This window comes from Lemur catta, chromosome 22 (genome assembly GCF_020740605.2).
Source record: "Lemur catta isolate mLemCat1 chromosome 22, mLemCat1.pri, whole genome shotgun sequence".
NCBI lineage: Eukaryota > Metazoa > Chordata > Mammalia > Primates > Lemuridae > Lemur > Lemur catta.
In genome coordinates this window covers 24,159,490-24,179,421 of record NC_059149.1, presented here as the reverse complement: position 1 = coordinate 24,179,421, position 19,932 = coordinate 24,159,490, and the positions used below count along the sequence as shown (strand labels likewise).

General features: G+C 43.8%; 1 protein-coding gene across 1 annotated transcript in view; it reads right to left on the bottom strand.

Moving 5' to 3' along the window:
* Positions 1-991: 991 nt before the first annotated feature.
* Positions 992-19,932, bottom strand: part of DOCK5 (dedicator of cytokinesis 5) — a 165,217-nt gene continuing 146,276 nt past the window's right edge. Inside the window, exons 44-52 of the mRNA XM_045535787.1 lie at positions 19,460-19,546; positions 17,493-17,669; positions 13,678-13,761; positions 12,918-13,055; positions 11,307-11,473; positions 7,905-8,073; positions 7,074-7,212; positions 5,773-5,876; positions 992-5,174 (exon numbers count right to left, since the gene is read on the bottom strand). Of these exons, the coding sequence (XP_045391743.1) occupies positions 5,070-5,174; positions 5,773-5,876; positions 7,074-7,212; positions 7,905-8,073; positions 11,307-11,473; positions 12,918-13,055; positions 13,678-13,761; positions 17,493-17,669; positions 19,460-19,546 (1,170 nt within the window). The 3' untranslated portion in view covers positions 992-5,069. The remainder of the gene's footprint in view (positions 5,175-5,772; positions 5,877-7,073; positions 7,213-7,904; positions 8,074-11,306; positions 11,474-12,917; positions 13,056-13,677; positions 13,762-17,492; positions 17,670-19,459; positions 19,547-19,932) is intronic.

Genomic DNA, 19,932 nt, shown 5'->3' with positions numbered 1-19,932 from the left:
AAAAATTGATCATTTTAGCAAGTTTTAGAAGTTGCCGTATCTCATAGATGACTGGAAAAAGCTCTAGAGTAGTATTTCTCCTTGGGGACCCTAGATCCCAAAACATTCCCCAGCTCTATGGTCTCAGTCTTTGGGGCCCAAAGACTGGGATGTTTTTAACAAGCATCCCGGTGATTCTCATGCACACAGAGTGGAGCCTATTGCTTCTAAAAAGCAACAGATTGAAGATGTTTCAAAGCACTGGAATAGATTCTTTTGGGATCTAGGGTCCTCAGGGAGAAATGTTATTTTAGTGAATCTTTCTTGGGGAAAAAAAAAATCTTAAGCCTAAGCCCAGGACTAATCAGTGGGGCTATTAATACTTTCATTGAAGTGTGGCTGCCTTCCTACTCCAACTTGATCCTACGTGCCACCAGCAGGGATTTTATGAAACACATCTTAAACACAACACCAATTTTCTGAAGCTGTATTTCCTCTAAGGTAGAGGTTTCTCAACCTTGGCCCAACACTGGGATAACATGGGGGAGAGACTGAAAAGAAACATAGATTCCTGGGGTCCCACTCTCCACCCTCAGCAATTCTGATGTCATCGGTCTGGGGTGTGACACCAGCATTCAACCTAGTCTGAGAAGCAGTTCCTCTCCTTTCCACGTAAGTCCTACCCCTTTTAACCTCTTTCTCTCTCTCCTGACCTCTGCCTAATTATCCGTGGCGAACGAGTAAAGAAATGGAACCCAGGTACATTAAATGAGCTATCAGAAAACTGCCAGCTCAGTTGCCAAAGGGTTGGAAGGAAGAGGTGAAATGAACCAAATGGTTTGCAGTTTTTATCACTTCTGGGCAACAAGACTCCAGGCTTAAAACAGCAGCACCTGCAAGGGAACAAGCAAAGACACTGGGTGTGGCGTATCCCAAAGGACGAACAGTTACCAAATTTGGGACTGATCTCATCTCATTAATCTAAGAGTAATAACAAACTAAACACACGATAAACTTTAAAATACACTTCCATTTTTAATTTAAAAAATAAATAACAGCAAATCTGAACAAAAGTCTTCTACTTCAATGCACGCCATCCTAACTGCCCATGTTTGAAATCCAACTAGTTACAAAATCATATAGAAGGAATTCTTCACAAAGTTTAGGTGAACAACTGACACAAAAATGTGACTCATAGATGAGTTTGGACAGCACATACGGGAGACCAGCTTTGGTTAGATCCTAAGAATCAGACTGAAATCATTCACCTGAAAGGAAAAACCACTTTCTTCCTTCTGCAAATTATTACAGAATTGATGGTTCAAGTTTCAACCCATCCAAAGAGAAACTTACCTTTTCCAATTTAATTAAAAAAAAAAAAAAAACAGACATATAGCTGAATGAAAGTTTCCAAGGAAGTGATATTTATCAACTTCCCAAATGATATAGAGAAAAAAAGGCATAATTGTTAAAATGAACTGAAAGTCTAGTTACAATGCACACAGGCATATAGCTGGTGAAGCCTGAAGACTGTTATGGAAATGACATTGTTTATAAATTGTTGCAGAGAGTTATAGTGATTTGTGTCAATATTTCAATGTGTACTGGATTACTGGCATAGTCCTAATTTTAATGTCCACAGATCTTTTTGTCTTAATAGCCAGGGCATGGCAGGATCAAAGCACCAACTTGGGATGAAAAATGGGAAAAGTACAGTGCCTGGACCTAGAAGCTTTTGTCCATAACTTAGTTTCCGTCTGATTCTCCCTCTTTTTGTTCATTTAAAATGAGAGCAGCTGGGGCTGAAATAATTCTAAAACTCATGTAGTCTCTCTTTTTTTTTTTTTTAAACAGATGAGGAAATTGAGACCCAGGAACTGACTACAAATTGACTTGCTAAAAGGTACCCAACTCTTTCTAGTCTTGTTTTGTGGTGACGGCGGGGTTTTTCTCCCCCTTCATTATACCTGAGACGTGAGGAAGGGAAGGCACAGATTTGAAGGGGCTTCTAAATACCTTTCCAGAAAACGGTGCCATGGGCACACGGGAACCTGGGGTGCTGGAAATAACCAACGCCTGTAACTGAAAGGTGGGGACGCCGGTGTAAAGCTCTGTGAACGCTCACCCATCTGCACACCTAAGGTGTGTGAACTTCACTGCATGTAAGCTCCCTCTCAATTTTAAAATAAGAAATTGGCCGGAGACCTCGACGCAACTAGAGGGGAAGGACTCTCCCAGCTAGGAAAGAGCTAGATCTGGCTTCACATCTTGTTTTCTCTAATGCATTGTTGTGTGGCTGCAGTTTTCAATGGGTTCTTCTGGCAGGAGCAAATGACTGCATTTCTGTCAAAGTCAAGGGGGTAAGGTGGAGGAGGAGGAAGCAACCCGTGGCCCGACAGCCTTGTTCGGGGTTTCACTGTTATCTCATACTACTCACTTTCCAATCCTACAGCACACTAGTGTGATCTGCCTTTATACACGGGGGCTGTTCCCATTGAACATGTCAAACTACCACATCTCGAGGGACTAGTACAGTGCCTGGCATTCCATAAGAACATTTAATATATATTGAATATTACCTTCTTTACAACTCTTCACAATTCTTAAAAAAAAAAAAAAAATCTCAAAGCCAGACAAGTCACCAGGACAGAGAGAGAAAAATGGGATTAAAAAAATACCATCACAAACCCACAAACCAATATTTGCAAACGTTGTGACAATTTGGGGGCTAATCTCAATGTCTTCTAATACTCCAGAGTTCTAAGCAAGAAACATAAAGACCAGATATTTTCCTTTTTCCTCCCTGCTCCTTATCTCTTCCATATTTAGAGTAATCATGAGACATTTCTTTGCAGTTTTCCTCTTTGACTTCAGCACAGGCATTATTTATAACTTTTTGTCAAACGTGACTCCTTCCTACCCAATAGCTTCCCAAGCAACGAACCTTCGATGTCCTCTCTGACCTATTATCCACAACACTACCTGGAACCCTTTGTGTTCAGGCAGGAGAGAGCTATCGTTTCCATGCATGTGGGATGGGAATCATATGGAAAAACACGTTCTATCAAAACAGGGCAGGCATCTGGGCACTAATGATCCTCTCTCCCCAGTCTCCACTCAAAGACCAGACTGTGGGACTCACTTCTACTGTGCTGGAAGGATTAGCCTGAGGTTTGAGGGGTTTTTTGGTGACCTAGATTATCTTTCTGTTTTAATGGCAGCCCAAAAAGTAGAGTGAGGCATACAAATCTCCTCTCGGTAGTCTGCAAAGTGACTTCTCAGAAGTTGTTCCAGGCTCCACGTAGCTCCACACAAACTTTCTGTGGCCTCCTCCTTTCTCCATGGAGCTTGAGTTCTTCCCACTTAAAATCCTCTTCAGGTCTTATTAACACTTTGGCTCAGACATAATTTTGCAAAAGCCTCCAAAAGATGCTACATTTTTGAGAAGTGCAGAACTAACCTGCGCTCACATTCCAAATTACCTTAAAAAAAAAAAAAAGGAGCATCAATAATGCTCTTAGAGAGTTCCAGCTCTTACTCAGGCCTGGCAGAGAAAAGAAAGGACCGTTGCAAAAGCATCTGCTCCCTCACGTACTCCATCTCGTTTGAACCTCACGACAACTTGTGTGGAAGGTCTTATCCCCGGTTTTTGCTTCCTTGCCCCTTGGGATGACCTGATCACGTCTCTCCGGAAGACGGGGTGGGGTGACAAGGCACGCGGGCAGATGCCACGTCACACAGCTGCAATCTGTCTCTGCTCTCTTGACCTCCCCGGGGAGAGGACGCTGCCACAAATACCTAAGCAGTTTGGAAACATCTGGGACATTCCAAATATTGTTCCAACTGGGGGTAGGCATTAAACAGTTCGTCAGAGTTGTCTTCTAGATCTAAGTGTTCCCCGGGCATAACTTAATTGAGCAAGCTGGGTTATTAGTAAGAATCTGTAGCACGATTTTCTGTGTATAGCCTCAATTTCCTAATCTACTAAATAAAGGGGTTTCTCTGTATAACCTCTGAGGCCCTGCCAGCTCAAAACGTCTACAGCTTTGTGTGTCTGTTTATGTATGTGTATGTAATATTTGGTCATCAAAATCACCCCGTTTCTTCCTTCTGAAAGGAGCACTGACAATTAGTACCATTAGCAAGTAATCAAATTAATTCCACAATCAAGAGAAATAAATAATCAAAGGAAAATATTGCACTGTATTCTCCAGGGTAAAGTCAGGCAGCAGAGAGGGGCCACCGAGTCATGTAGGTAGGATGTGGAAAAGCAGCTGCTGAACCAGGCTCCTAAGTCCCGTGTAGCCAGTGATTTGAGCTCAGAGGAGGTAACAGGACAAAAACTGGACGTGCAAAAGGCAGAGCTTCCAAGGGGTCTACAGTCCGAGGGAGCAGTGAGGGCCATTAGTCGGGAGTGTGCCAGGATTCTGGCGGGGACAGGAAGAGGGTAGCTTTCCTGTGCCACAAGAGGACGGGGTGAGGGGACACAAGAGCTCAGGGCTCACGATTTTTTCAATAATGATAGCCACTCATGCCCGAGAGTGGCCAACCTCCATGAAAAAAGTGCGTTTTCTTGCTCAAAGGAGACATGGTAGACTTTAGCAAGATACTATTATCTTGGCTACCAAAGTGAACTTGACATCCACCTCTTCCAAGATGCTATATGGGATAGGATAGGTGTGTCCACAAGAGAAAAATAACCGAGTCTCAGCACAGCTTTTCAGAAGCAAAGCGAGAAATCCCTCCAAGGCATAGGTTACCGGGGGTGCTCTGCAAACACTGCAGGAGAACTTTGCAGACCCCCGTGTCTCTGCGGTTGAGGCTGAAATTTATTAACGGTGAAGGAGATCTTTCCTTTGAAAAATACACAAGATTTTTGGCCAATTCTGGAACTCCCTGTGGACTGGAGGGGGACGTGGCATGGCCTCACACAGCGACCAAAGAGGAGCTTTCGGAAGAACAAAAGCATCCCAGATCAGGCAGCGCAGTCAGCAGGGAGCCCCGTGTGATGAGCACTCCGGCTCCTGGAGGCCAGGTCTCAGGCGGCAGGTGGCCAAGGCACTCGGAGGTTCAGAGAGAGGGCAAGGTCCTTACTGGGAGCCAGGCTCAGAAGAGAGGATGCTAGACTTCCGAGCTTTTGGAGGTGGGGGAGGCGGGGCTTTGGCTTCTCTTCGGACAGGCAGCGGAGGAGCAATCTGCAGGAGCAGACACGTGAAATCGGACGTGAGTCCTACCTTCCCTCCCAACTCTCCCTTCTCCTTCCCACTTTCTTCTTTAGCTTCCAATTGATCTGAGTTTATCTGAGCAGCCTTTGCAAAGTGTAAAGGGAAATAAGACTGACTTGCCCTCCCTTGTTCTCCTCGAGCTAATCAGACACATACACACAATCACTGCCACATCCCCAACACTCGGGCTCCTGGCATGTATATATAGAAGGCACTCAACAGAAGTTTGTTGAGTGAATGAAGGAAACCCACGTGAGGCCATTGCAGAATGACTGTCCCTCACTTAGAAGTAAACTTTTCCAATATGAACTAGAACTCACTTCTTATTTCACGCCCCTGTCCCTACGGTGAGGTAGAGAGGATGTTCGCTCTACCTTCAATCGTAGGAAAAGGTCTGCTTGCCTATCTTTTCTTCCTATTGAAAACTTTCCTATCTCTTGTGGTTTCAAGAATGAACCGAGAATCGATTCGGTCTACGGGCAAACCTGCCCGCTGAAAAGCTTGCAAAAGCCACTGCTGTCTTTGCAGAGTGGTGCTCCCTGGCCACACTCAGCCATCGTCTCCCTACCTCGGTGGAGTTCCTCTGGCTGCTCTCATAGGGCTTGCTTTTGGGGGGCGGTGGGGGCGGGACAGCAGCAGTCACCAGTCCGTCTATCTGCAAAGACGGGGAGCCTAGAAATGACATTAAGTACACAGAGAAGAATGTGTCAAAGAATCTCATAAAAATTCTGCTTCCCATTATAAGCAGATCTAAGCATTGACGTAAATCAACCTGGTCAATCAAATTACTAAAGCCACATTCTTGGTTGTTTTTTTTTTTTTTTTTTTTTTTTTTCAGTTTGTTTAGAAACATGGTCTTGCTCTGTTGCCCAAGCTGGAGTACAAGGGCACAATCATAGCTCACTGTAGCCTCAAACTCCAGGGCTCAAGTGATCCTCCTGCCTCAGCCTCCAGAGTAGCTAGAACTACAGGCAAGCGCCAACCACGCCTGGCAAATTTTATTTTTTGTAGAGACAGGGTCTCGCTATATTGTCCAGGCTGGTCTTAAACTCCTGGCCTCAGGCAATCCTCCCGCCTCGGCCTCCCATAGTGCTGGGATTACAGGTGTGAGCCATAAAGCCATATTCTATGGTTTCTGTGGACAGAATGAGAAAGACCTCTTGCCCCACGTGACAAAGGTAACACCCTTCACTCGCCAGAAGGCTCCACAAGCTTCACATGCTCTGAAGTGAAATTTCTATTTTTTTTTTTTTTTTTGCTGAAGGTGTTTTACTATTAAGCTGAAGATGAGACTATTTTCTGGAACTTATGGTAGTACTGTGTTCTCTGATATTCCCAAGCGCTTAGGAAAATACCCAGTTCTCCAGGAAACTACCTGATTAAAACTCGGTTGACAGTTGTCTGCCATTTGGCACTGACAGATTGATGCCTCCACTGTGCCTCTGTACGACGGGTACATTGTAATTCTCTTCAAGGGTTGTGTACCCCGGTTCCCCAAGCTAGACTGTAAGTAGTATATGGAACCAGTATACTTGTCCCCATACAGGTCTATGTACCCAATGGTTCATTCATAAGTTATTTGCTTTCTGTCTGGCCTTAGTCCAGCTCTACCTCATTTATACCTTCACAATTGGAAAAGGGACATTAAGACCCTTGGGGTCACTATACAGAAAAGCTTAACGAGTCCTTGTGGCCCAAGGCCTCCTGGCTAAAATCTGGGCTAACTGTATCATACACTCACACCACCACCACTGGATCGAACCAATATGGTCTTACATACTTTGTAGCTGATTTAATTAAAACTGCTCAGATCCATAAACATGCTCCGTTCCCTAGTAAAAAGAATACAAGGGATACAGGAGAACTTACTTAGGGTCCTGGTAGCTTTAGGGGTGAGCGGAGGCGGGCTCAAGGGCGTCGACTGGGGAGGCGAAGAACCGTGAAACGGCGTCAGCCGATTGTCCACCAGCTGGAGACTCTTCGGCCTTTGTGCTTTCCTGGCCGCGCTCTAGGACCAAGGAGGAAAACACGGCAAAACGGTCTCACGGGGAGGAAGGCTGAGCCCAGCAAGGCTCTGGGCAGCCCTGTCTGCTGCCCAGAAACCTGCAGAAGGACCTAATTCCTGGAGCCATTTTTAAGCTTCCCGCATTGTCATCTGGTGGGCACCAGGCCGGAGACGCTACCTAAGACCACGGAACCACGGGTTATTTCCTGGCTGGCTTTGGACGTGACTTTGCCCATCGTTGGACTGTGTGCCATTTATGTTGGAAATAAGCCACCTCGATTCTCAGGGAAAGTTGGTCTTGCCACACTAACCACTCGATGTGGCGAATGGAAGAAAAAGTACATTTAAAAAAAAAAAATTACAAAATAGAAATGAGAAGTTTGGACTGACTCATGGAACACAGTGGCGAGAACCACAACTCCAGGCATCAACCGCACGTTTATGCTGTGGGTCCAAGATCTTGCACCAATATTGATTTAGAGACTTGAAATTCTCCCTATGTGCTTTTCTCACCGCAATCTGCAATCTGACACTACCACAGGCCGCCGTGTCCTGAGACAGGGCACAGCCAGGCCTCTGTCTGGTGCTGCACTGCCACCGAGGGCATGGGACGTGCCTGGGGACAGGGTGGGTGGCAGCAAGCCTCCGGTGCACTCATGTTTTTTTTTTCTGTTTTCTTTTTTTTTTTTTTTTACCATCAGGTCAGGTTCTGGAGCCTTCTCTGCAATGACCTGGGACTTGCTCAGACTCCAGTCTTTTCTCTTAAACTTGCTGATCCGGTTCTCGCCGTCCTCCCTGAGGGGCAGGTCTTCGACTCTGGCACCTGACGAGGCCCTGCGCTCCAAAAGTGGCTCCAGGATTGACCTGCAAGCCGGGAAAAGGGACAAAAGTCACAAACATGGAGCACCTGGCAGTCAAAATTCACTCCACAAGGTCTGGGGGTGTTCTGACGGCTCATATCACTAATCTGGATCCATGACTTCGCTCTCAGGTTCCAAATCTAAATTTTCAATCCCAACTGAACAAACATCTCAAGGTGTGAACATACAGAAATGAGACCATCAAATGAGTAGATGAAAATCTTAGTCAATATTTATCTGACGCAGGAAAAGGTCTTAATGAAACACACGGGCAAAGACAGAATCCACCAAGTAAAAAAATTCCACAAACAGCTTTATGCAACAGATAACAGCACATGCTCCGGAGCCAGAGAGCTTGCATTCAAATCCTACCTACACTACACTTCTTAGAATGCATCCTAACTAATACCCAGAAAGCTATATGTACACATGTGTTTCCTACAATTTTTAATAATAAAAATATATTTTATACTGATACAATATTTTTGCATTAAAATTTATAATTAACTTTTATGATTAATTGTTCAGAAATAAGGACATAGCTTAAATAGTCTACCGTAGGGGAAGGGTTAATTATGGTATATTTGTATGATGCAATGGTCTACTGCCATCAGAAAGGGCAATAAAAACTGATACCAATAGAGATTACACAGCAATATGGAAAATGCTAATAAGACAAGGAGGAAAAGCAAACTACCAAACTCTATCTGTGTTATAACTGGAGCTATGTAAAGATATTTATGTAAATGGAAAAGAAAGTGGAAATAATTTAAGAAAAATTATATATTTGATTTCCAGGTAGGGTGCCATTTGGATAGGTTATTTTTATGATATAGTTATTATAATGTAGAATTAAAAATTTATGGAATGAGTCAAGTGACTTGACTTATATTTAACACTATCTTAAATACTTCATGATGTGTAAATACTCATTTATATTAAATAAAGCAGCGGGCCACAAAATGGCAGACATAGTACTTTTCCACTGGTATAAAAAGGACACATACTTTTTTGTGTTATATCAATATAACTAAACTTTAACATGGTTATCTCTAAGTGAAGTTATAAAGCATTTTTTCTTTTAACAGTTTCTAGTATGTTAGTAATAGATTGCTTAAAAACATTAATAGTAACCTTAGACAGAACACAACTATAAATGAACTTCTTTCAAATATTTTCAATTTAAACATACAGAAAGGCATTTCATATTTTTGGCAAGGAAGCCTCAACATCAAAAAGCCATCAATCTTCCTAAAGTTAGTCCACAAATTTAACATGATCCTAATAAAAACAGTGATAGGATTCTAGACAAATTAATCCAAGAGTGAGCAATGAGCAAAACTAGACAGATTAAATTCTGAAAAGAAATACTAGAAAATAAAAATGTTTTAAATCTACAGTAATTAAAACTACACTGTTTTGGTGCATGAATAGATAGGCAGATCAAGGAAATAGGGGAAAAGTCCATAAGCAGACTAAAGAACATAGAGAAATCTGAATTTTGGTAAGAGTGACATTGCGAATTAGTAGAAAAAAGATGGTTTGCTCACTAAATGTTATAGGGCAAACTGGGTGGCCATTTGGAAAAAAAAATTTGGCTCCATCCTTCATGTGTTATATTAGAATAAATTCCAAAGAATCACAGATTTAATTGTGAATAGTGAAACCCTAAAAGTTAAAGAAAAAAAAAAAAGGTAGAGTGGGAAAGGCCTTTAATTGTGACATAAAGTTCAGAAGTCATAAAATAAAATATTGATTTTATTGACTACATAAAAAAAAAATCAGCACAACCCAAACAAAACATGTGAAGCAAAAACTTAGAAGTCAGAAGATGAAAAAGAAATTGCGGGAAATATTTCAACTCATATTATACAAGGCCAACAATCCAACAGAAAAAAGCATTTGAACACAGTTCACAGGAAATAAAATACAAACAGCTACTAAACAAATGAAAAGATGCTCAAGTTCACATAAAACAAGAGAAATAAAAAAAAAACAAACAAAAAAACAAACAAAAAAAACCTATACAAGAAAACATTTTCCACTTATCAGATTAGCAAAAATTAAGAAGACTGATACTATTAATAGAATCTGGTGGCAAGGGATGGGTAACCAGGTGCTCTTGTATGTTGCTGGCAGCAATGTAAACTGATTTAATCCCTATGGAAGTCATCTTAGAAATAATTTTTAAAATTCTAAATATGTATCTCTGACAGAGCCATTTCACTTACAGGATTTTTCTCATACTGATAGACTAGTATACATGCAAAATAATCTACATTTAAGGTTATTAATTGCCACATAGCAGTGACCGTGAAAGACTGAAACCAACTCAATGTCCAGTAGGCATGGGTGGAATATATAATTTGAGCATCCCTAATCCAAAACTCCAAAATCCCAAGTACTCCAAGATCTGAAACTTTTTAAGTCCTGACATGTTGCTCAAAGGAAATGCTCAATGGAGCATTTTGGATTTCAGATTTTTGAATTAGGGATGCTGAACTGGTATAATGCAAATATCCCCAAATCCAAAAATAATCAAAAATCCAAAATACTTCTGGTCCCAAGCATTTCAGATAAGGGATACTCAACTTATATCACGGTACAGACACATGATGAGATGTCTACAACTACAGAAAGCATAAGGAGGAGCCTCTTTATGTTCTGAAACGGGATAAGTTCCAAGATATATTAAATGAAACAAAGATTAAGAGAATGCTACCATTTGTATTTAAAAAAGTGTTGAGAATAACAAGTATTTAGGTATTGCCTGTGTATTTACAAAGAACTTGCTTACTAAGAACCTGAAATGTTAACATCATTTGCTTCCGGGAAGTGACATTCGTCACTGACAGTCAGACATTGAAGGGAGATTGTTCATGTACTTTTGGAATTTCATACCATGTGATTATATTACCTATTCATGAAATAAATATGAATTTAACAATTGTTTTTAAAAACTGAAATAATGAAAAAATTATATAAGGTATGGAACAGGGTGGTGTGATTTTTTTCATTCTTCACTTTTAGTAACTATTGTTATCATTATGTTAAGAATGACATTTCCTCAGGAGAGAGATAGTGACAGTGACCCAAAGGCTAATAACCATGAACTCTGAATTATTTTTCTCAGGGGGTGACGCACCTACATTGACTAAGCTTCACTGTGGTGACCAGAGGCAAGTATCAATAAGGCATCACCCCACCCCTTCTAAAAGTGAAAGATCAAACCCTTACCCATCAGATCCTGGTCTGGAGGGAGCATTGTCAGAGGAGTTTGAAGAGGTGGAAATCACAGAGGACGTCACGGAGGTGATGGACAACCTCCGCAGAGTGGAGGACATGATGTAGGGCAGCACGATGGAGCCCGTGCGGCTTGGCTTCCTGTCTGTCAGGTTGGGTGGCTGAAAAACACACAGCCCCTCGGGGTTAGGTGGCTGCAACTCGGCCCCTACGAGCTGGCATGGCTGCCTGTTTATCTGGGGGCTGGCACCCCATTCTGAGTGGTTGGTTGGTGATTGTGCTGCCTCAGTTGTTAAATACTGTAAATGTTTATATTCTTAGCCACAGACACAACTTCGGTTAAACCTACCTTGTTTCTAAGACTAGAGAAAAAGTCGTCACGATTTTTATCCAGACACATGACAGAGGAAAAACTAAGATGCGTTTTGCCCACCAATGAAACAGCAGAACCCTCTGTCTGCTTCTCCAGCTTAGCTTCTTCCAGTCTTTTTTTTTTTTTTTAAATGAAATATTGGCCTAAGAGAAAAATTGTAGATGGAAGCTGAAGACCTGAAGCTTAAATTGGCGAATCTTAAGCGGTGTTGGAACACTGATCTAGGTGCACAAGAAATGCCACAAGTAGTATTACCCGCAGCTACCACTGCATTAAATGTACTAATACTGGCCTCGTTCTAATAATGACTAAGTTCATTAAGTCAAAATCACAGTCTTTGCTTTCTAGAAAATCGTGTGCCAAAGACAAATGTTCCGAGAAGAAAACTCTTAACTAGCAGCAGGTTAGAAGGCAAATTCTTAGGAAGAAGACAAAAATGAACTCTGAGGGCTGGAAAAGATGATTAAAAAGAGACTCCGGCGGAAACTGCAGCGGAGATGGATGTATGGGAATAAGGGAGAAGAGAACATGAAAAGAAATTCACAGGTCTGATTTGAGGAAGGAATTTGAAAATCAGGGCTTGAAGAATAAGACGACTAAAAAGAACAGGGTGAACTCAAGAAAAAGGAGATCCGTGAAGCTAGAGGAAAGTTAAAGCTGTCCAAAAAAAAAAAAAAATCACAAAATCAGCTACATGCATTGAAAAATGCAATTCACCATTCTTTCTCCCCTTCAAAGGTGTTAAGACTATAAACTTTTCATCAAAGTAGATGATATTTCTAAGAGGAGCGAAAACTATAAGAATTTGGCTAGACAGGAAGGAATAAGCAGGGTCTAAGCTTAGGAAAACCTCAGCTTCTAAGGTAGTGGTTCTCAAATTGTTGCCCCAGACCAGCAGGGTCAGTATCAACTGGGAATTAGTTAGAAATGTAACTACGTGGGCCCCAAGCCCCGATCTACGGAATCAGAAACCCTGGGGATATGGCCCGGCGACCCGTGTTTTCATAAGCCCTCCCGGTGGGTCTGGTGGCTGCTTGAGTTTGAGCAGCTCCGTCTCGGCTCACAGACTGCTCAGAGCCATCAAGAGCGGAACGTGCTCTCTCCCACCTGCCCCGGTGCTTTCATGCCGTATCTAAGCTATTACGACTCATCTGGCGTCTGCAAAACTGATCAGCGTCATAAAAGATGGAAGAAGCCAGAAAAAGCATGAAGGCTGCTTAGCCCGAGCCTACCAGCGTTATAACCCCATAGAGCTTTTCGACTTTGTCCTTGAGCTCCCGGAAGCAGGAAGACAAGCGGTCGTGCAGCGGCTTGAGCTGCTCCGTCAGCTTCTCCCCGTGGATGCGGATCCCTTCCGTCAGCAGAGGCATCTGCCGAGAGGGGCACAGGAGGAATGAGATAGGGCTCAAGGAGAAGAATCATTGAGGTCTGGGGGCTGGGGAAGGGCAGGGTGGGGGCTAGAACACACAGCACCGTCCGATGAGGCCACTTCTCAGCTTAGGGCTTGGGAACCGGACGGACTTTGGTCAACAATGTGGAAAAACACGCACAATAAAGGTACAGTCGGCCCTCAACCTTGCAAGGGCTGAGGGGCAAACCCGACAGAGCCCTGGGTACCTCCGCGGGTGAGCGACTGACAGCTTTGAGCCTTAGGCTGAAGTGGACGGCTGCATTTTTCACCAATGTCCACTGAAGTCGTGAGAGAGAAAAAAACCAAGGCCGACATCTCTCAGTTAGAAACACAGGCCAGGGAACCAATGGATGGACTTTTGTCCCAGCTCTAAGAAGGCCCCTGTCAACCCTGTGCAGTTTAATCACATGCCACTCCTAAGTCACTTTGCCAAACAAACAAATGTGTAGATAGGTCGCAGTTCCATAAGGGTTAGAAAAAGAAAAGCAACCCTGAACATGGCCTTGCAGACTTAGGCCCAGGGGAACGTGGTGGAGTCCTGCACTCACTGTGGCCGGCCACCCCACACCGCCCCCCGGTACCTGTAATGCTATCAGTCGCTTTAGCAGCTCGACCTTCTCTTGGTCTTCAGGATGCTCCTGCAAGTACCTCTCTGTAAAGAAAGCCTAAAAGCAGAGCAAGTGCAAGTATTAATTAGAATTAACTAGAACACATTCCCATTTGTGCATGTGATCCTAAAAGGGAGGGGTGAAAGCCTGGAAGGGTGAAAAATGTCTTATGTTCTGATAAATCAGGAATGTCTAACTAAAAATTCATTCCTCTCCTGGGATAGCCCTCATACCAGAGTAGACAGTTTTAAAAAGTATGTGCTATTCTGTAGTCTTTCTGGAATCATGCAAATTGCTACAAGGTTACATTCTCAATGATCAACACACACACACAAACTCACTAATCAAATAAGAAAAGGCCAAACGACAACTGGTTAATAATTGAATTAAGGTTACTAATTCAATTAAGTGCATAGATTTTTATAAGGGAAGGAGCAAAAAGTTAACAGGCAGGAGATGTAGCTGACAGTTTTTCTGCTCTTCCGTGTGATAAGGACTGTATCACATTTTCCCCTATCTTAAGTGAATATTAACATCTGTACTTTCTCGCTAATCACCTATCCAAAGGTTATTTTGAAAACAAAATGAGGGATAGATGTGAAGACATTTTAAAAATATGAAATGCTGGTTGCCCTTATCATTGTATGTCAGGACCATGTTCATCAATAAACATTCATGGCCCCTCCAGCTAAGGCCCTAGCATAGGCAAATAAAAACCAAACTTAAATTCCAAACACAGGCCTTATGTAGGAGACCATTTTAAAGACAGAATTCATTAGGAAAGAGAAACAGAATTTTGCAGCAAACATTTCCAACAGAGGCTAAGGCGGGAGTCACAGGTTTCCTCCCTGGACCTTAACCTTCTTCTAGAAGTGCTATCAAAGACCAACCTTCAAAGTTCCCCTTCACTCATCTGCCTCACTGCTGGGAAAGCCAAAATCCCATGGTATGAAACCCAAGAACTCCTGAAACTACAGAATACAATTACAAAAGTAATTGGCTCATTTTGTGTGGCAAACAGAATACATGCAAACTCTACCTTGTGGGCAGATGTTAGGGGTTGAAATGTGTGCCCTCAAAATACTTGGAAATAGGTCTTCTGATGTAATGAGTTATCATGAGGTCACACTGGAGTACGATGAACCCCTACTCCAATATGACTGTTGCCCTTATAAAAAGGGGAAGTTTGGAGACTGGCATGTGCACATACTGGGAGAATACGAGGTGAAGCGATGCGAGGAGGGCTGGGCATGGTGGCTCATGCCTGTAATCCTAGCACTCTGGGAGGCCAACGTGGGAGGATGGCTTGAGCTCGGGAGTTCAAGACTAGCCTGAGCAAGAGCGAGACCCCATCTCTACTAAAAATAGAAAAATTAGCTGGGTATGCTAGTGAGCACCTGTAGTCCCAGCTACTCGGGAGGCTGAGGCAGGAGGATCTCGTGAGCCCAGGCGTTTGAGGTTGCTGTGAGCTACAATGATGTCACTGCATTCTACCCAAGGCAACAATGTGGGGCAAAAAAAGGGGGGGGGTGTGAGGAGAAGACAGCCATCTGCTCGACCAGGAACACCAAGGCTTTTCAGCAAACCACCTAGAAGCTAGAGAGAGGCACAGGCACTTGGATAGAACCAAGATTCTCCCCTTAGAAAGAACCAACACTGTGACAACTTGATTTCAGATTTCTTGCCTCCAAAACTGTGAAATGATAAATTTCTTTTGTTTTAAGCCACCTAGTTTGGGGAACTTTGTTACAGCAGCCTTAACAAACTAATAAAACAAAGAATAAAAACATATGCAGCCCCAGTACAGTAAAAAAGGAAGCATGAACAATACAACCACATAGCAGCTCATTCTAGCCACAATCCCATCTTGAGGGAGGGTCAACATAAATGAAAAGTAGTATCTACTCACATTGCATCTACTTTTACCTTTCAATATCCGAGCAGTTTAAATATTTGAAAGTTAAAGCAATTTTTTGATAAATGATAAACCGCACTGAAGTTCCAAAAGCAATGACTACTTCAGTCAGGGAATATCAGAGCAGAGTGCCCCGAAATTCATTTTTCTAGCAGAGTTTTGCCTCATAACAGAAAAGGCTGATGACTCACAGCACACAGCTCCTGTGTTCCTATCACTTAGGGGACGAACAAAGAGTTGCCTTAAAATAGGTCACATACATCAAGTATGCAACGATGTGTTTCTCAATTGATCACAATAGGTCCTAGCGATGAATGAGTTTACCTTTTTCTTATGTTTAGAAATATACAAACTCATACATATTAATTAAAAGTATAAATTAGTGTTTTAAGCCAAAGGTCCTGAAATTTATGCTTATCCTTGCTTTCCCCCTCCCCATTTTAATTAGAAGACTGTCACATTGGAAAAACTTCACATGAAATTATATATTATTCCACATAATGGCATATATAAATCTATGGGTTAGGGGCATTCTGTAAAAATTGATACTTGGGAAAAATACATGAAAATCAGCACCAGGGAGTGTATATGAAAAAGTACACACTAAAGCATTATAGTATTTAAAAAGTATTGTACTAATGTTTTGGATCCTATTTTTGCATTGACTTCCATTGTAATGTTGGACATTATTATCATTGCAACCTAACATGGGCAAACTGGGATTTCTCTCTGGCATTGAGTCTTTCCCAACTGCTGAGTATAGTAAGACTACAAAAGGCTAAAAAGTTAAAGGAAAACAGAAGAATGAAGATTACTATAGCAGCAGCCACAGAGCATCAGGGGTACCACCCATGAAGAGCATTTCAATTACATGTTCTGCTCCAAGCAGACAGATGGAGGTAGGAAGAAACTGACGCTGGTGAAGCCTCAACTCTATGCAAGCACTGCATGAAGGCCCCTGTGTGCAGGAGGGCTCCCTTAGTCCTCCAGTCAATCCTGTGAGCTAGGTAATTTCCTCACTTCACAGATATGGGGAGCTCAGAGAGGTGAAGTGTGTTGCCCAATAGTACACAGCAGCCAATGGGAAGTCAGAATTGGGGCCCAGGGGAGACTGACCACAAAGCCCCTGTCCTTCCCAGGGGACCCCAGAGCACCAGCCCACTTAGCGCTCGCTCTTCTCAGCTGACCCCTTTCTTTTCACCCACTCTCCAGGAGACTCCACGGGGGTTTCCTTGCCAAATGTGTCACTCTATATTCAAGAGGACTCCAAAAATATTTAGCTACTGAATGCATTCCGTAACAATGAAAAATGCTGCCCCTATGAATTGTACTTAACATACATCGAATGCATCACCTGCATTTCAGACAGTGCTATATCCACACCCTACACAAGGGATTCAGTTGTGCTGAGTACTCCTTTTATGTTTGCTCAGAATAACAGATAGAAGACTTAGCTAATTTACTTGTAGACCCAGGTCCACCATTTGTCCATACAGCCCATGGCACACCCAGTCAGGGGCAGGGGTTGCTAGAAGCTAATTCTGAAGAGAGAGGCTCTGCCTTCCCCAGAGATGCTGCTTCCCTCCCCGAGCATCCTGGCTCTGGGGTCCACATGTTCACCCCATACCTCTCAGGGGCAGTGGGAGAGAGGACAGCAGGTGAAGTGACCAGGGGCACAGTGGGTTACTTCAGTGAGGGTTTGCCAGGCAGTGGTCTGCACCCCTGGCTGTAAGAGGTGTGAGGTCAGGGCCAATCTTTGCATTAACTCCACGTGCCTGTTCACACAGAGAGGAGACATCTCCCAGAGAAGTTGCAGGAAACGAATTCACCAGTGGCACAATGGCCACCAGTGGGGTTCTGGGGCCCAGCCCACCTTTTCATAGTTGGAGAAGCCGCCCATGACAGCAGGGTCCACGATGCCGCTGAGCAGCATCGACAGCGGGTGCACGGAGAGCGACCGGTCCCAGGCGTGCTGCTGCACGCAGTTGCTGATCCTCTCGTTGGTCAGCTCCATGGTCTCGATGGCGTTCTCCAGAGGGCTGATCTCCTCCTGCGTGACAGAGCACATGGGGGGACAAGGACATTGGTCAGCTCCAAGCAAAGAAAGAAAAAAAGTTCAACCAGTCCCCTCTAGAGTTGCAACACACCCATAAGCTACACAAGAGGGAAGTGTTGCTGCTCAAGGTCATGCATATTAGGATTCTGCAGTTTTCTGACAGGGCGGTAAGATGCAAAGTAGCTATTTAAAATCTCCCTAGGAAGTAGAATGAGGACTTAAAAATTGGAGCTACAGTAAAGAATATTCCTCCGGGCAGAGTGGCTGCAGAAAACCCGAGTAGAAAAACACTGGAGCTGTAGTAAGAACTATTTCTTAGACGGAGCTTCCTTGGCGATTTGTGAGGTCAGTGACAACAGAATGGCAGATATCAGATCTGAGACACATCTGCACAGCCAAGAATGTCCACGGGCAGAACGTCTGATGCTTCCTCGTGAGAAAACGCAAGTGATGCCCGAAGCCGAGGATTCGGACCACACATAAGTAACCTCAGCATGGATCCCGTGGTTAACGGAGGTCAGAAATAACAGGATGTGTTAGATTGTTCTGGCTGAATGTTGGATGAAAATGAAATGAGATGCAGCACAGAGTCAGAGAGAGCTCTTCCTACGGAAACGCCTTCAAAGCCAGCTTTTGCGAAGAACCATCTCCTCTTCATTTTAGCCAGCGCCAGTGAGCTGACCTCCTACTCCACACTTGACTCCAAAAGTCTCTGTCCAAAAATCACACCCATGCTTGAAGAATGATGATCTATGACCCATCAGACTTCAGATTTGTTCCAGAACTATTTCTTGGACACCTGCTTTGTGCTCAGTACCAGGCCATGCACCATAGTTACAAAAGTGATTAAGATGCACTTCACGGCTGGGAGGAGCTTGCGGTTTTAGTGGGGTCTCAAGACATGGAAACGTGGTAGGTTAGAAACATGCCCGGGATGCAACAACACACAGACACGGGCCCTCCGACCCAGCCTGGGTGTTCCAGAGATGGCTTCATGGAGAAGATGGTGCCTAAACTGCACCTCACGGGAGTTAGCGAGGTTCAGGAGTGGCGAGTGGACATTTTACACAGAGATGATCCAAGGTCATGGAGGACTGAAACAGCATGAAACGAGCAGTTTTGTTCCAATAGATTCCCTAGGAGGTGAGGGGAAGAGCCAGGTGGCTAAGGCCTATATGCATGGGCTAAGGAGTATGGGCTTTATACTCCAGCCCTGGGCAGCCCACGGAGGGCTCTAAGCATCAGAATGAATGAAATGGTCAGGTTTCCTCAATGGGATTCACACAGAGGCAGTGAAGAAAGTGGACCAAGGCAGGGAGGCCAATTAGAAGGCTGGAAATAAAACAGATTTAGTAAGTATTGAAAAGGTAAAATGAGCAGCTTCTGGGCAAGATGAAGAGGGAGGAGTCTGGGGTGACCGGTGATGTGATCAGCTGAGAATAAGAGAAGAGAAAGGGCTCTGGGAGAGAAGATGGAACCGGGCAGGAAGCTCCAAAGTGGCATTCCAAACATGCCTCTGCGGCTGGCAGGATCAGGGAGGAGACAACACTCCTCCAGTCACAAAAGAGTCATTCACTGCGAGTAACCTTTAGGGTTGGTGTTGTAACATCAGTTTTACAAAGGAGCTCTATAATACAAGCATGCCTTTTGTTTCTCTTTTGAAAAACAAAGTTGGCCGGAGGAGGCTGGCCTCGCTGGTGCGAACTGCAGAGGGCACCGAACAAAGGCCGTGATTATATTTGGAGACAAAGTTTTTTTCTCAGTTCCCATTTCGAATGACTCACTGTGGAAATCTGTTTGACTTCAAACCACTTGAGAATCCCGGGAAAGGTATAGGCCGTCGTATACGTGGTCCGTTCAATCCACATGGTCTGGTGGCAGGAAAGGAAAACATGGAATGTTGGTCAGTTCCCGGGCAGAACAGCCAAACTCCCGGGTTCAGGGAAGTGAGACTGCATTCCCAAACGCCTCCTGCGTGAGTGGGCCACACTTTCTCATACAATTTAAGGATTCTGGATGTTTAAAGCTGAAAGAGATCCACTTGGGACTTCTCACCTTACAGATGGAAGCCTGAGGCCCAGACAGGTGTGACTTGTCCAGGGTCCTATTAGCAGCTGGCCCAGGAGCAGAGCCCAGTTTCTAGACTTCCAGTCTAGAATTTTCTATTGCGCTGGTAACTTGCTATCTAGGTAATTTGCAGGGGAAGCCTCTGTTCCCAGGGGTGCCAGTGTTTCTGCTTCCTTTGCTGGCTAGAGAG